This window comes from Euprymna scolopes, chromosome 10, assembly GCF_053919585.1.
Source record: "Euprymna scolopes isolate OS-2025 chromosome 10, ASM5391958v1, whole genome shotgun sequence".
Classification (NCBI taxonomy): domain Eukaryota; kingdom Metazoa; phylum Mollusca; class Cephalopoda; order Sepiida; family Sepiolidae; genus Euprymna; species Euprymna scolopes.
In genome coordinates this window covers 21,232,463-21,250,947 of record NC_136491.1, presented here as the reverse complement: position 1 = coordinate 21,250,947, position 18,485 = coordinate 21,232,463, and the positions used below count along the sequence as shown (strand labels likewise).

General features: G+C 32.4%; 1 protein-coding gene across 1 annotated transcript in view; it reads right to left on the bottom strand.

Annotated features, from left to right (window-relative positions):
* The window catches only part of LOC145285855 (chitotriosidase-1-like), an 85,624-nt gene extending 76,873 nt beyond the window's left edge, over positions 1–8,751 (bottom strand). Inside the window, exons 1-2 of the mRNA XM_080134295.1 lie at positions 8,668–8,751; positions 1,509–1,569 (exon numbers count right to left, since the gene is read on the bottom strand). Coding sequence (XP_079990421.1) covers positions 1,509–1,569 — 61 coding nt within the window. The 5' untranslated portion in view covers positions 8,668–8,751. The remainder of the gene's footprint in view (positions 1–1,508; positions 1,570–8,667) is intronic.
* Positions 8,752–18,485: the final 9,734 nt, after the last annotated feature.

The window sequence follows — 18,485 nt, the reverse complement described above, 5'->3', positions numbered from 1 at the left end:
CTAAAATCTATATATCATAACAAGGAATTAAGGTAAAAATGACACCGGAAGAAATGTCAAAAAATGATATTGAAAATATATGTAGAAGAGTAATATGATTTCTAACTACTGTATCTTAATTTTTTCCAGATCTTTTTCACTGACAAGAAACCTTTGTGGAACAAATTGAATGCGTTCTTAGGATGACCAAAATAAACGGGCCCCAACTCTAATTAGGCCTCGTTCATTAGTTTTTTGTCCGAATGAAATGAAACTTAACTAGTGTATTATATTCAAAACATCACATCAAAACACTAGGGTCTTTGGTCTTTTTTCTCTGTTCTAAAACATATGTTCTAGATGCCCACCATTTAGCTTTTGTTTTGTTTTTTTTGTTTTTTTGGTCACCCTGTATTTATGAACAAGCTTGACTCCTCCGCCATTTTGTATTTTCGCGCCTGTTTATCATTACCGAATGAAACGTCATATGTGTATGTGTGTGTGTGTGTGTGTGTGTGTGTGTGTGTGTGTGTGTCGGTGAAAATAAATAGACTTCAAACTTACAGCCTCTACTGACATGTCTATTTGTTTACTATGTAAATTGATAGAGTTCAAAATAGACTTCGTAGCCTCGTAAGAGATGTCCTTTTCTCTTCCTTGCAACCTTTATCTCACAGAAGAGATGTTGCGAGTTTGTCTCTGATGTATCGTTATTTTCATGGAATGTGTTCTACTGAGCTTCAATCTATGGTCCCCCCCTCGCCAAACTTTCACAAGAAACACTCGTCTAGCCGTAAACACTATCAATAATTCCCCCCACTCTTTATCTGTGCCTAAACCTAAACGTAGATTCCATGAACAAAGCTTTTTTCTTAGAACTGCACGCCTGTGGAATTGTCTTCCGTTTTCCTGCTTTCTGGCTGACTACAATATGGTTGTCTTCAAGTCTAACGTAAACAAGTTTTTGATGAGCCGTTCCATATAAGTTATCAACTTTACCAAATTTTCATTACTAATGATTACTATAATGTCCAATTTCTACTGTACACTCTTTAACCCTTATCCTTGAGTGGCCTCTTGGCCTTGATAATGTGGTGATGCCTATGTAAAAAAAAAATGTAAATGTAATCACGTTTTATTACCAATCAGTTTTATATTCTAAGCATAGAATTGTCATTTCGTGCAAAAAATATATTGCCTTTATATCGATACTCATAACATCACTTCGCACTTTTATTTTATCATGCAATAGCAGATACATAGTTTATTTCAACTTGTAAACCATAAATAAAAAATGTTTTTTTTATCAAAGTATTAGGTTGTTGCAAAATAATGTCGTTTTTTGTATATAGTTCAACGTAAAGAAAAACGACATGATTTTAGCACCAATCTAATATATTTGCAACTTTTTCAAAACTTTATTAAAATTTAAATAAACACATTTAAACAATTTTTTAAAAAAGAAGGAAATTTGTGATCGATTGTTTTTTTGTTTTTTTGTTTTTTTTTTTGATTATATAAAATGTTACCTGAAACGGCCGCGTTTCCAATCACCAAAACCAGTAACCACTTTAGATATATGTTTGTCATCTGTTACAAAAAATAAAAGAAAACAAAAATTACATTGAATTTTTTTTTTTCTTAATTTATTAAATGTAGATGTTTTTTTGTTTAGTAACGTGCTTATTAAATTTAATTTCAAAACATTCTATTTTACAAATAAAAACGTTATTAGAAAAAATACGAGCAGCATATTTTTTTTTGTTTTTGTTTTGTTTAATGAAATTAAACAAACTAAAAGTAAAATAACCAAGTGACAATGGCGGGCTACACTCAGATAATATGGAATAGATACGGTACTAATTTTTTTTTACATGGTAGTCACCACTTATCAAGGCCCGGAAGCCACTCGAGGATCAGGCTTATTGCGTGTACAGTAATCAATGCGCTAGTGTGGTAGTAATTGTTAATATTGGAGATTTGATAAAGTGTCTTACTTAAGGTGGCGGTTCATCAGGAATTTGTTTATGTTGAACTTGAAGACATCCAAGTTGTAGTCAGGGAAACAGGCAAACGGAAGAGAGTTACACAGGCGTGCAGTTCTAAGAAAGAAACTTTGTTCATGAAATCTACGTTTTGATTTTGGCACAGATAAAGAGTGTGGAAAATTTTTGGCAATGGTTTCAGCTAGACGGGTGTTTATCATGAAAGATTTGCGAGGGAGGACCAGAGATTGGAGTTCAGACGAGCACTTGCCATAGAAGTAACGATAAAACAAAGACAGACTCGCAGCGTCTCTTCTGTGGGAGAGAGGTTGCAGGGAAGAGAAAAAGAATCCCCCACTAAGCTACGAAGTCTATTTTGTACTCTGTCAAGGCATAGGCTGTTTTAGTAGCTCCTGCCCATATATGGCAGCAGTACTCCATCCTTGGACGTACCTGGCTTTTATATAGATAGAGAATCGCATCAGCAGTGAGATATCTTCTGGAGCAGTAGAAGGATCCTACCATTTTCCAGCGACATTGGAAACAGACTTGATATACGTGTTTCATTTCAGATCAGGAGTAAAGGTCAATTTCAGAAGCTTGTCAAAACCCGAAGACGAGAGCCATCCATTTCAATTGATGCCAGATGGGGATCAGAACAGCATTTAACATGTTTAAATAATTGAACAGGTTGTTAATGTTTTAATAAAAGTGTGAATATTTATTTTTAATATCACCACAAAATGTACCCATGTCCGGTTGCATATTTTTACTTGTATATATAATTTAAGTGTTGAATTTGCTAACCAAAAGCCGATTATGACAATTGCTTCTTGACGTACGTTAATTCCTTTGAAAAGGAGCGGTTAAAGCCTGTGAAATGGTCTCATGGTAATAAAACAGGTACTGCGCTACTCTCTCCTCAAATAAATGAAGACTGTCATGCCTGGGAGAATAGCGCTATGACTACAGAACATAATGCTGCATTACCATCAGTAGAAACATTAGGATGGAGTAAATGAATATATACTACACTATTCCCGAAAAGCTACTATATATACTACATTGTAAAAATATACTACACTATAAAAATATACTACACTATAAAAATATACTACATTGTAAAAATATACTACACTATAAAAATATACTACACTATAAAAATATACTACATTGTAAAAATATACTACACTATAAAAATATACTACACTATAAAAATATACTACACTATAAAAATATACTACACTATAAAAATATACTACACTATAAAAATATACTACACTATATATACTACACTATATATACTACACTATAAATATACTACACTATATATACTACACTATAAAAATATACTACACAATAAAAATATACTACACTATAAAAATATACCACACTATTCCCGAAAAGCTCCTATAAAAATATACTACACTATTTCCGAAAAGCTACTATATTACTCTCCCTAAAAAAAAACCCGGAAGAAATAAAGTCTCTAAAGATGTTCTCGTGAAGACAGTATAAAAACATGATACAATTAATAGAAGTAATAACATAATTTCGCATTCAAACGAAGATGGTGGAAAGGAACACTTCAGAACGTAAACATAGGCCTTATTCATCTCGCACTCACATTCTATGCGCTAGGTGTATCAGAATTTTTGTAGGAGTTTTTGACACCCCTAACACGAAACTGCGGTTAAAATATAAAAAAAACTAGTAATTTCTCTTTTAAAAGTGAGTTGTTTATTTTTTTATGGATTATACTTCCAAAATAAACTATTAAAGTTCTATAAAAAGTAATAGAAATATATTTTTTTTAAAACAATAATGAAATTAATTGAATTTTACGAGTTCAGTATTTTTCAATTTTTAAACTTTAAAAATCTATCAAAATGTTTCTATTGATTCTATTTTTACCATATTTTCAGGGTCAATGTGAAATTTTATGCTCTTTCCAATAAATCGAATACAATATTTTAGACAAACGTTTTTTTTTAATTCACGCCCCCCACCATTTTGAAATGTCTATTAAAAAGTAAATAATTAATTTACTCACCAAAGTTTTATATATCACAAATTGAAGATAAAAGATGAATAAATAATATATTCAAATTTAAAACAAAAAAGAAGTGTTTTTTAGAAATTTACCTGTAAAGTCAGAAGTTTGAAGCCTGTTTTTTTTTAAACCACGTTGTTTGTTTGTTTGTTTTTTTTTTGTTTTTTTTTTAATGAAACCTTGGTCCTTGCTCCTTTAATTGAAAAATTTAGGGTTTGAATTACATTTTTCGAGTAGTTATAAGCTTGGAAAAACAGGGGGTCGAATTATTCAATATTTTTCACGGAGTTTCTGACACACCTATCTATGCCCTAGCGAAAGTCAGACGAACAGAAATGGATTGTTACCCACTCATATTTATTAACATGCACAAGGTAAACCAACGCATGCACACAGTGCCATACTGCCTATTACTTACATACGCATATTATTTTCACTATGAACATGTTGACATACATACTTCTATGCCTTGTGACTATTGACTAAACGTTTTTGCCAAACAAAAATTGGCATAAATCAACAATTACTAATTCAAAAGAACTTTAATATTTTTTATAAAACTTTACATATGAAAATGCATTGTTATCAATTATCTTTTTCCCAGGTTTTCACTTACAAAATTTCACTTATGCTTTTATTATCAATATTTTCATGGCAAGTGTTCGACTGAGCTCCAATCTATGATTCCCACCTCACTAATCTTCCATAAAAAAAGCACTCGTCTAGCCCAAATCACTATCAATAAATTTCCCCACTCTCTATCGATGTCTAATGAAGTGATATAGTAGCTAAACATGGATTCCATGAACAAAACTTTTTTCCCTAGAATTGACTGCCTGTGAAACTCTGTTCCGCTGATCTACTTTCCAGCTGACTACAATACTGCTGTATTCAAGTCCAATATAAACAAGTTCTTATTGAACCGTTCTTGTAAATAATAATCTAATTATACCAAATGTCCACCACAAACGATTTACTACTGTCCCAATGACAACACTATACACATTAAACCTTATCATCGATTGACCTCCTAGCCTTAATATGTAATAAGCTTTTTGTAAAAATTTAAAAAAAAACTGACACTTGTCTTACTCAGTGTTTCATTTGTTTCCATTTTAATATGCATACCTACATAAATATACATCTATCTATATATCTATAAAAGTGAACGTGTCTGTCTGTCTGTCTGTGTGTCTGTGTGTGTGTCTGTCTGTGTACATTTCCCTACGCAATAACTCTGTCAATTTTTAGTCTATAGACTCGAAATTTGAAATACCGGGTACTGAGATTTGGGAAAATCGATGTGACGGGTGTCAGCCAGAAATTTGGCTGTTAAGGGGTCAAATTTCAACGATTTGACCTTTAAGAACTCTACCAAACTCCTCCGACAATTTTGGGTCTAGACACTTGAAATTTTAGATATAGGTTCCTTGAACCTGGATCTAACTTAATAAAGTGATTTGAGCCCGAAACTATAAATTTTAAGGGGTCATAATAGGGGTCAAAGTTTTAAAAAATTAACCATTTTTTTTGTTTTTTTGCTTTTTTTGCACAGCATACACCTCCAAACACCCGAGCAACGCCGGGCACCCCTGCTAGTAAATATATAAATATATTATTATTAATAATAATTTATGTATATTCATAAAATGTTATGTATCTATTTCCAGTATTTACTTCAGCAGTCCTCGATACGCAAGATGATCTAGTTAGCAAACTCAGTACCACGGGAACACACAAAAACATATAGCAACATTGATTCATGCAATAGCCCGAATGAAACACGGAAACTTGTGCGTAGCTTGATTGCCGTATACTTTCAAAATTTATAACCGAGCAACTCCGGGTGATTCGCTTACGTGCGTTGGGCAGCAGTACCATTAACAAAAGGAAATCTTCATCCAATCAGTTAATGTGACGTTACGAAATGGGAGCGAACAGAAAAAATAAACAAAAAATAGACACAAGTCTTTGTTTTGTTTTTTTGTTTTTTCTCGGATTATATATTCATAACAATGTCAACATTATACAAGGTTCCCTAAATCGGTATTTGTATCGGAATCGGAAATTCAAAACAGAATCGGTAATTGTATCAGAATTGGAAAAAATATTGGAATCGTCATATCACTACTATATATATATATATATATATATATATATATATATATATATATATATATATATATATATATATATATATATATACATATATATATATATATATACTAGCATTTCAGCCCGGCGTTGCCTAGGTATTTGGAGCGTATGTTGAGCAAAAAAAAAAGCGGTCAATTTTTTTAACTTTGACCCCTATTATGACCCCTTAAAATTAATTGTTTTTTACTTAAATTAAGGTATTAAGTTAGATCCATGTCCAATGAACCTATATCTAAAATTTCAAGTGTGTAGACCAAAAATTGTCGGAGGAGTTTAGTAGAGTTCTCAAAAGTCAAATCTTTGAACTTTGACCCCTTAATCGACAAATTTCTGGCCGAAATCCGGTCACATTGATTTTCCTAAATCTCAGTACCCTGCATATCAAATTTCGAGTCTGTAGACTTAAAATTGACATATTTATTGTGTAGGGAAATGTACACAGACACACAGACACACACACAGACACACACACGTTCACTTTTATAGATAGATAGATAGATAGATAGATAGATAGATAGATTAAACAAAAATATATACGTATACATAAATATATATGGAAACTACTTTGTGTTTACTGTAAACTTTTACACAAACATTATGCAAGTATAAATCATGTAGAATATCTGCATGAATATAATTACACGTAATAGTTAACTAAAGATTATCATCCCATAAGAAAACCGAAAAAACTAATAGGGAATTAATTAAAATGAATGTTTAAAAGAATATGTAAATTAGCTAGATTTTTTGCTAATGAATGCAATTCCACAACCCATCTTTTTAAATAAATAGAAAAGAGTTTGTTTTAATATGAATATCAATACACACAAAAGAAAAACGAATTTATAGGAATATAGATAATTTTTTTTAACTGATTTCAATGCTTTATTGTGATGTTATACCTGAAATAAATGTTTATCCAATTGTTTGCATAATAATTTGGTTCTGTTGAAAATCAATTTTTTTTATATTTTACTCCAGGTAACATTTTGGAATCGAAATTTTTTATACAAATGTTAGTATAACTAGTCCGCAATTTTTTATACAAATGTTAGTATAACTAGTCCGCAATATGTCAAAGAAAACACAGAGACCTTACACTAATTGGTTACGAAAAAAAAATAAACAAAAATCGATTTGTCTAAAAATTTGGTTTGCACTGTACTTAACTTCAACAACTAACAATCACTACGCTGGTGTTTCGGCGACCACTGTGCACTCATTAATCTTTATCCTCGGGTGGCCTTTATGATATTGATAAGTGGTGACCCCCTTGCAAAAAGAAAACTATTTTACCAACAAATCATATACTGTAGTGAAAAAGAACATTACAATGTCGCTATGATTGGGTTCAACAATTTAGAGAGTTTGGAACTGTACAAATTTTATAAGCACTTATTCTTGAAATTTTATAAAATTTATATCGCTTCAGTTTTTTTGCTTTGTTTTATATGTGTGTGTGTGTGTGTGTGTGTGTGTGTGTGTGTGTGTGTGTGTGTGTGTGTGCATTTTGTTCAATATTTGCTTTTTTTCATCAGATTTAAAGGAAGTAGTGAAAATGTACTCTTTTCTGGAAAGTCTCGAAATTTGTGTCTTATAGGATTTTGGTAACAGTGTTGTTGAGGCAAGCGAGAGTACAAAATAGTGAGTAATTTCTATTTCAACTTCCTCTAAATCTTACGAAATAAAACAAATATTGAACAGAACTATCTATTAAAATCAAAGGAAGCGTTCAAAATTATTTTTTTTGTTTTCGAACAACATAGATCAATAAGTGGAAGGCATTACATTTTATGTATGTGCTTGTTGTTTTTTGTTTCATTTTTTGTTTTTATACTCTTTTCGACATAAACGAGGCATATTATTACTTGGAATGTAAGCAGCTACAATTTTTAATCGTACCTAACAGAGGACTTTGGGGAGTTGAGCAGCGAGATCTTTGTTCACATCACGTTTAAATTTATACAGATTAGTACAGCCAGGGAAGCAGGGAACGGGGTGAAATTCTAAAGACTTACAGTCCGAGGGGAAAACTATTAGAGTAAAAACCTTTCCAAACTCTAGAGACCTCAACAGTGAAGGGTGGGATTTTGTTGCTTTTCATGTCAGATTGAAGCATGTACGTTGTGGGGGACATAAGTGCTATGAGTTCATCAGAGCACCGTCCATTAAAGCACTTGTAAAATAGACACAAGAATGTGCCTGTTGTTATCCAAGTTATTCTGGGCACTCATCTTACAGTGTGAAGCTATATACAGAAAAAGAGGGATTAGATTCGTCTTAATTGAAATTCTCAATTAAAGAAGAGAACAGATTACTTGCCTTTCTGAAATAAAATGTGACGTATAGATAACAGGCTCTAAGAACTGATATCCGTCTACGTTGGGTGAAATCGATATATCATTTCGTCATATCAAAACACGGAGAATAATATGGAAACTATTGTGAATTACTGTTTTAGACGATAAGATTTCAAAAGAAGATACGACTTACTGCTTGTTGTGCATTGAATTCGTGTAAAAATATCAAATTGCCTTCGCAGTTCTATAATGTAACGTTGAAATGGCTGAATCGTTACAAACGGGGACATAGGTTTATATATGATGAGATTCCGTGGAAGACACGACATGTGCTTCGATAAGAAATCTAGAACAAGTCAAATCGGAAACTGCCTTCATATCTTATCAGTTTTGATGTTTGTTTGAATTCAGGAAATATTTTCAGCTGCTTATTATTTTCATATAAAACTGACTTTTCTTAGTTATTATTTGCGGATAAAATACAAAGGACGCTGATCATAATAAAGGGGGTTAATGAGTTCATTTATGAATGTCTTCATCATCTATCTGTATGATAAAGTTTGTAAATCTTCCATTCTATAATAAAGCTTTATTTGTATATGTATATGTGTATAAATAGATGTGCTCCGATCCCTTAACGAAAAAGTTTGGGAGTAAAACAGATGCATAACAACCTACAACTTTCTATGCTTACATGGATTGGGAATAAAAAGTCAACAGTAGGTGTTTTTTATTTTTTATTTTTTTAGGTCATCAGAAAAGGTCATAATTTATATACGAAAATTAAACTACTGGCGTATTCCTTCGATTTTATATGAATACTAGTGAATTCCCGACCTTAACATATAACCATGACCCTAAAAAATAGTGTGTGCCATCCCTAGGTCGGAGACCATCATCATGTAAGGTTTAGTCATGATCAGTAGTGGTGTAGGCTGAAGAGAGTATATATATACATAGAGGATGGCCTTGATCGTAACCTTTAAAACTGATGTGTAACATTCCTAGGTGGGGGGCCATCATCATGCCAGGTTTGGTCATGATGAGGTTTGGGCTGTAGGAGAGTTGTACACACAGACACACACACAAACGCTACTACTTTATATATATATATATATATATATATATATATGCGTGTGTGTGTGTGTGCGTGTGTGTGTGTTAAGAAATGGGGTTTGTATTACTGTACACATAGATTCGAAAAAGTTGTCAAAAAACAAATATATAACAAATAAATGTTATCAAAGGCAAGATAAGTTACTTTTCTACCAAACTGGATATATTTTTTGTGTTTTTATTCAATGTAATATGTTTATTCAGCTCGAAAACCATACAGTGTTTACCGATGTATTGGAACATTCAAGATGGCGTCTTATTCTCTCTTTAACACGGTAAGTGTGGGAAAAGATGTTATAAATAAAAAACCGGATAAAATACTGTTAAAACTCGCTCAATATATGTTACTGTGACATAGGTTGACATATATTCGGCGGGCTTTTAATAGTATTTTGTATAGTTTTTTATTTATAACACCTTTTTCCATACTTACGGTGTTAAAGAGGGTGGCAGAAAAGTAACTTATCTTGCCTTTGATAACATTTATTTGTTATATATTTGTTTTTTGACAACTTTTTCGAATCTATGTGTACAGTAATACAAACCCAAGAAATGTACTCGGCATTGCCCGATATTAAACGTTAAATTCCATTTAAAAATGTAGTAAAATACGGAAAGAATGTAAGTAAAAAGAATACTAGAGTGAGATCAAAATCGAAACCTAAAGACAGTGAGTCAAGTGCGATAACCATTAGACCGGTTTGCCAAGATCTTTAAAAAGTGTTTTTAAACTTCATGAAACAGTTGACAAACAGATAAAAATCTGATGACCCGTAAGTACTATTTTTTTTCCAATTTTTATCCCTCAGCAACCTTTTTTTCGAATGAAAACCGATTATAAATTTTCCGCATGTCTGAATACCCTATATAACAAATTTCAAGTCGTATATCAAAAATTCGTTAACTATATAGGTTAAGAAGTATCCTCACATACACACATTTTCACTTTTATACATATATTAGCAGGCTACCCGACGTTGCCTTGTCGTAAAATACGCATAAATATTCTATTTTAATTCATACAGAAACTGAGATATGTGCATGCGTATATAATGTCTTTTCTAAACAGGTCACTTTTTGCAAATAAAAAAAACACTCGAGCTGAGATCGAAACCAAAACCTAAAGAGAGTAAGTCAAGTACAATAATCTTTAGCCCAGCTTTACATCTTCTTTGAAAAGTGTTTTCAAACATACTTCTTCTTAACATAAGAAAACTATCATATTTCACGATCGCGCATGCGCAGTCATAAAACAGTTAACAAACAGATAAAAACTTGATGACTCCTAAGTACCAATTTTTTCAATTTTGACCCGCTTAACAACCCATTTGTCCGGATGAAACAGATTTAAACGTTTTCCGCATGTCTGAATACCCTATATACCGAATTTCAAATTTATAGATGAAAAAATTCGTTGACTATGTAGGTGGAGAAGTGTCCTCTCACACACACACATTTTCACTTTTTTTTAGACATATAATTACAAAGTTATTTTAATAATTATAAAACTCTGTGGACCGTCCGGCCGTCCTTGCTTGAATCTTGTATTATAATAAAGCCGTATTCTTGGCTGTTTGTTCACAATTTAATCAATATGTACAAAAGATATACTGCTTCAAAAATTAATTTTCATACTGAAGACTAACTTTTATTCCAGCATGAATTCTATATATACCATGTATTCAAAAGCAATCTAGATTCAATGAATAATCTCATTTGCATATTACATTAAAGAAAATCTATTTTAATAATTAGCTCGATTTTATTGTTTGTTGCAACAGAATCGTTTTAATTATTCTATTTAGAAATATTATTTAAAGTTAATTTATTTAATTAATTATTTTATTTAATTTATTTTCAATTGACAATAGTTGAGTTCAAACATAATAATGATACTTACATTTTTCGCAACGTTCTCCGACGTAAATTCTAATACAGTTGCATTTTCTTTTCATCGCACCATTTTCCTCGACGTATGTGCATCCACCACCATTTTTGCAATGCGTTGGATCGCACCGTAAATAGTCAGTGTACTGGTGTTATAGTTCCTTTTATACTAGTGCAAATATATTGCGAAAATAGATTACATATTAACTTGAATTTAAAACTAATACGATCCATATTGATAAACTATACAATTTTTTGTGTGTTGACATGGCCATATTATAGGTTATTATATTTTTGCTAGGTTTATTATAATTATTGTAGCTTTTTATGCTAATTGTATTTTTATCAGTTTTATTTTGGTGTTTTATTTGTGTTTTATATCCTGAGTTTTTAAGAGCATCAGTTAAACGGTGACCTGAGCCGAGTCGGTCAAAAATATTGAAATGATCAGGGGTATTATTTCTCGTCCAAAATTTGTTGTCAAATGTTATTATAGATTTTGTAGCCATGAGTTTGGTTTCGTCTGGAGTCATATCTGTTATTTTACGGGCCATTAAAAGAGACTTATTTTAAAGGATTACTGATATAGATTGGTAATATGATTTTATATCGAAAGAAAGAAATTTAACATTCTTTTTGTTGTGAATGTTAGAAAACCATGGTCTCCTCCGAAAAGTCGATGTGGTTTTCGTATATGGGGCATGGTACAGTTGACATGGTATTTGTTGTTCATCAACTCCAGGAAAACTGTCAAGAACAATACCAGGATTTTGACACCACATTCATCGATTTGACTAAAGCCTTTGATACTGTAAACCGGAAAGTTCTGTTGAAAATCATAACCAAATTTGGATGTCCTGACAAATTCATTTCACTCATCAAACAATTTCATGATGGGTTTTGATGGCTCGTGTCATAGATGATGGAGAGGCTTCCAATGACTTCCCAATCAATGACGGTGCCAACGCTCTTCAGCATGATGTTCTCGGCAGTGCTAATTGATGCATTCAACACAAAAGATCCTCCTGGAGTAAGCATCAATTACCTGACAGATGGCAAATTGTTCAACTTAAAACGACTTAGTTTTGTCACCGGGATTAAGACCACCATCATACGAAACCTTTTCTTTGCTGATGACTGTCCCCTAAATGCTAATACAGAGCCGAACATGCAATATATTGTTGATCGTTTTTCTAAGGCATGCGATAATTTCCATTTGACTATTAATCTAAAGAAGACTTAAGTAATGTACCAGTCTGCCACTGGAAAAAGGTATATTGAGTCTTAGATCTGAATTCATGGAACTAACCTAAAAGCTGTGGACAAGTTCACTTACCAGGCAGTATTCTGTCAAGGGCAGTACACATAGATGAAATTGATTGCAAGATAACCAGGGCTAATGCTGCCTTTGGACGTCTCAGAATCACTGTGTGGGAGCGTACAGGAATTTGGCTGCAGACCAAACTTCAAGTATACAGAGCTGTGATTATTACCATCCTCGTGAAACATGGACTGTAAATGTCAGACATGACAAGAGACTGAACTATTTCCATGTGATCTGCCTCTGTAGCAAGACAAGATCTCAGACACTAAAGTTCTAGCCCAGTCAACCCTTCCGTCAATACACACCATGTTACAGCAATACCAGATGCATTGGGCAGGTCATATATGTCACATGCCTGATTCAAGGCTCACAAAACCGCTCCTTTACAGTGAACTGTCCAAAGGAAAAAGACCCACAGGAGGACAGCAGAAACGCTTCAAGGACAATCTGAAGGTCTCCCTCAAACAGTTTGGTTTGTATTGGGAAAAACAAACTCAAGACAGATGTTCCTGTCGTGTCACAACTCACAAAGGGACTACAATTGCTGAATCCACACACAATGAAGAACGCAAGAGAGAAGTGAGATTAAAAAAGACAGAGCAATCAACATATTTGATGCAGAATTATCCCATTGGTGTCCAACATGAGGGAAATACTTCAGAATTCGAATCGGACTAACAAGACATCTTCGAACCCACAGAACAATTGCATGATCATGGTCATTTTCGCAGCAATGGACGAACATCATGTTCTTTTTTTTACTTGGGAGTCACCACTTAAGGCTCGAAGGCCACTTGAGAATAAGGGTTAATGAATGTAAGGTGGTAGTATAGTAATCGTTAATAGTGTAAATTTTTGTAAAATTTGATTGTTTCTCAACAAAAAACTTGTTTACATTGGATTTGAAGGCTACTATGTTGTATTCAACCGGAAAGCAGGACAGTGGAATTGTGTTTCACATACGGGCAGTTCTGGGAAATAAACTTTGTTCATGGAGACTGCGTTTAGATTTAGGCACAGATAGAGAGTGGGGGGAAATTGTATATAGTGGTTATAACTAGTCGAGTGTTTTTAGTGAAAGTTTTGCAAACGGAAGCCATAGATTGGAGCTCAGACGAGAATTTGCCATGAAAATAATGATAGAGTGGAGATATGCCCGTAACGTCTCTTCTGTGGGAAAGAGTTTGCAAGGAAGAGAAAAGGGTATCATCGTCTAGTTACTGAAGACGTTTTAACGTTTTAAACATTTACCTCCAGCAGAAATTCTGTATGGCAGAAAAACAACCTCTGCATGAACATGGATTTTTTTTAGTCCTCGTTAGACTATTTACAAATAGATCCTATTTTAATCACATAAATTACTTGCATTGAAACTTAACATTAATATGTCACAAATGGATAAAGGAAAAAAGATTTGGGATGAATACCCAAGTGCCTTTGCTTTAAAACAATTTATTTGCTATTCAAGTAGAGGCTGTTTCAGTGCAACACAGATTAAGGTTTAAAATTATTCTTTTCTATTTCATCCGGGCAGAGCCGGGACTCGGGTCATGCTAATTTATAATTTTATACACCAATCTATACGTACTCACGAACGATGCCATTTGTAAATTAATAAGCTTTTTAAAAACCTTTTAAAACGTTATTATCTCTCTACACTTACGCATATAAAGACACTTAGGTTCTATAGTTTATTAGCAGGGATACCCGGTGTTGCTCGGGTCCATAAATAATAAATAGAAGTGAAATTCCGTTTGGACGCCCCTGCTATACTACGGATATTGAGCACTTTTTCATTACTATATCTCAATTCCATCGTGAGCAACGTCGATACTCCAACTCCTGTTCGAGTATATGGAGGAGGGTTGTTAACTGTATTTTAATGTAACAATTTCAAAAACAAAAGATACAGTAAAAATTTGATTTAATTTGAAAATCCTACTCAAAAAATGTATAAAAACAAGAAAGTATAATCGCCCTAAAAAAAAAATGCCTGACCACCACCCTACCAGATTTTTCGGCAGTTCTACTTCTCAGTCAGATTAGGGAAGGAAAGAAGTAAACAAAAGATTAAGGAATAAAAAGAAAAGAAGGCCACTACGTTCCCCAGACTTGACTAGCCCCAACTTTTTCTTGTGGAGATATCTTAAAGAAAGAATCTATGTTAACAAACCCCAAACCCTACAAGAATTGAAGGAAAACATCAGGAACGAAATAAGGGAGTTAAATTGAAATCCAGATATCCTGCCGTCTGTCATGAATAATTTTTGGAAAGAACACAAATATGCGAAGCTGAAAATGGGCAACATTTAAAAGACATTATTTTTCATAAATAAAGATTCTTTGAATTTTGCATATATTTTTTTTTAATCTCCCAACATCTTAGTTAGATTATGTTAAAATTACAGAAAGATATAAAAAATAGACAGGTAACTATCTCAAGCCATGATCAAAACCCGGCCGCCTGTAGTCAAGGCTTCTAACCATTACACTAACCAGCGACTGCTGCGCGAGCAGTGAATTAACGAAGTTTTGACATCGTCCGAAATACCTACTCTCGATTTGTTTACACAAAGAGCATTGCTTAATACGCTAATGGTAATTCGTGTATCACCTCTCAATATGCTCAACTCAAGATAAGGAGCATTATAGTCATCCACATACAGTACTATATATATATATATATATATATATATATATATATATATATATATATATATATATATATATATATTTACCAGTGGTGAAAAAACCGGACTAGAGTGCTCAATGTGTAGTCAGAGCAGTATATAGGAAATTTATTACTGTGAGTCCAGAATGAGTTTACAAATTGTTTCAGCTAGAGGAAAATCCTCAAAGAGAGGAAAAATCCAACTAGCATCATCAGAATTCATAGATGGACTAATTAGCACACAAGACTAACACTCTTATTGGTATGACCAAAAACTTTGTTCATAAATCTCATGATTTGAAAATCATCATTTATATATCTATAAAAATGAAATTGTCTGACGGTGTGTGTGTGTGCGCATGTGTGTGTGTGTGTGTGTGTGTGTGTGTGTGTGTGTGTGTGTACATTTCCCTACCAAACTGTTCTGTCAATTTTCAGTCCATCTATGAATTCTGATGATGCTAGTTGGATTTTTCCTCTCTTTGAGGATTTTCCTCTAGCTGAAACAATTTGTAAACTCATTCTGGACTCACAGTAATAAATTTCATATATATATATATATATATATATATATATATATATATAGTCATTCACATACAGTATTGTTTCGCTGTTTCACAGCTCGTCAGTGCGGCTAGACAGGCAACTACCTCAAGCCAGGATAATATATATATATATATATATATATATATATATATATATATATATATATATATATATATATATATTAGTGTTGAGGCGAATTATCAGAGTTGAAATCGTGAATTGGAAAAATCGGAACTTTTCAAGGTATCGGAATCGGAAAATTTGTGCTTATTTTCAGATGCTTAAAGGATTCCTTTAATTATCTTTTTTTTTTATTTGATTTTCAATAATCCCTCCCACTCTTTATCTATGCCTAAACCTAAACGTAGATTCCATAAACAAATCTTCTTTCTTAGAACTGGACACATGTGGAATTGTCTTCCGTTTTCCTGCTTTCCAGCTGACTACAATATGGTTGTCTTCAAGTCCAACATAAACAAGTTCTTGACGAGCCGTTCTACTTAAGTCAACAAATTTACCAAATTTCTATTACTAACGATAACTATATTGTTCAATTGACTACTGTACACTCTTAACACTTATCCTCGAGTGATCTCTGGCCTTGATAAGTGGTTATGCCTATGTGAAAAAAAAAAAGAAAAATCTTCCACTATTTATTAATTTAAACTTCCAGTAAAACTTGAATCCGTAAATCACCCCTCTCACATATGTTTTCTTTACGTTTGAGTAAATATATGCACATTTTAGATGTGTTTTACGGTAATCGGGATAAAATAACTATTGTATAGTTTCAAGATTTATAAAGAATCGGAATCAGTAATTGTATTGGAATTGGAAATTTAGTACAGAATCGGAAAATATATTAAAACTGTTCCATCACTAAGATAGATAGATAGATAGATAGATAGATAGATAGATAGATAGATAGATAGATGTAGAGTGTGCATGTGTGTATATACAAATCAGCCTATTTCTAAATGTTTGCCATCGATAGCCTTGAATCTTCCAAATCGATATTTGATTTTGCTTAGCAAGTTTAAACCTTCTAACTTCCATGTTCCTTTTGAAAAATATTAACTCCTGAATATTTTCAAATAATCAACGTCAGAATAATGTAAAAAATAGTTTTCGGAAGAAACTTGTTTTCTTTGAAGATAATTGGTACTAATTTATTATACTTGTCCCCCCCCCCCCACGAGATAAAAAAAATTAGCACACAAGACTAACACTCTTATTGGTATGACCAAAAACTTTGTTCATAAATCTCATGATTTGAAAATCATCATTTATATATCTATAAAAATGAAATTGTCTGACGGTGTGTGTGCGCGCATGTGTGTGTGTGTGTGTGTGTGTGTGTGTGTGTGTGTGTGTGTGTGTGTGTGTGTGTACATTTCCCTACCAAACTGTTCTGTCAATTTTCAGTCTACAGACTTGAAATTTGACATAAGAGGTATTGAGATTTAGGAAAATCTTTTTAATCGGTTTTCGCCCAGAAATTTGGCTGCCAAGGGGTCAAAGTTCAACAATTTGACCTTTGAAAAGTCTACCAAACTCCTCCGCCAATTTTAGGTCTAAACACTTGAAATTTTAGATGTAGGTTCTTTAGACATGGATCAAACTTTTTAATTGAATTTAAGTCCAAAACAATAAATGTTAAAGGGTCAAAATTGGGGCCAAAGTTAACAAAAAATTTACCTCTGTGGTCTCTACAAAATTACTCAGACAATTTTTGGTCTAAACATTTGAAATGTTACATAATGGGCAAGCTTTTTAATCGGTTTTTGGCTGAAATTTTGGCTGCCAAGGGGTCAAAAATCAAAAAATTTGACTTTTGTGGCCTTTAACAAACGTTTCAGCCGATTTTTGGTCTAAACATTTGAAATTTTACAAAAAGGATATTCAGACATGCAGCAAACGTTTTAATCAGTTTTGGGGCGAAAATTTGGCTGCCAAGAGGTCAAAGTTGAAAAAGTTGATCTTTGCAGACTATACCAAACTCCGCCAATTTTGGATCTAAACACTTGAAATTTTAAATGTAGGTTACCTGAACTTTTTAATATATATATACATATGCACATAAAGTTATGAATAGGCTGAATTACTAGTAATTTCTATTTCCATATAATCTTGTATGAATATCAATGCAATTTTTATTTACAAATCATACTTTTATATATTATAATATATATATATATATATATATATATATACATATATATATATATATATACATATATATATATATATATATATATATATATATATATATATATATATATATATATATATATATATATATATTTGCATCCTTTGTTTATAAACTCATATTTTATGTTGTCTTTAATATGACTTTCATGTCACGTCAGTGTTACAAATTTAACACTGGTAACTAGTAATAATGACTAGTATTATTTTGTCTGATCACATGTGTTGTATTATTGATGTAAAAAAACACACACATTAT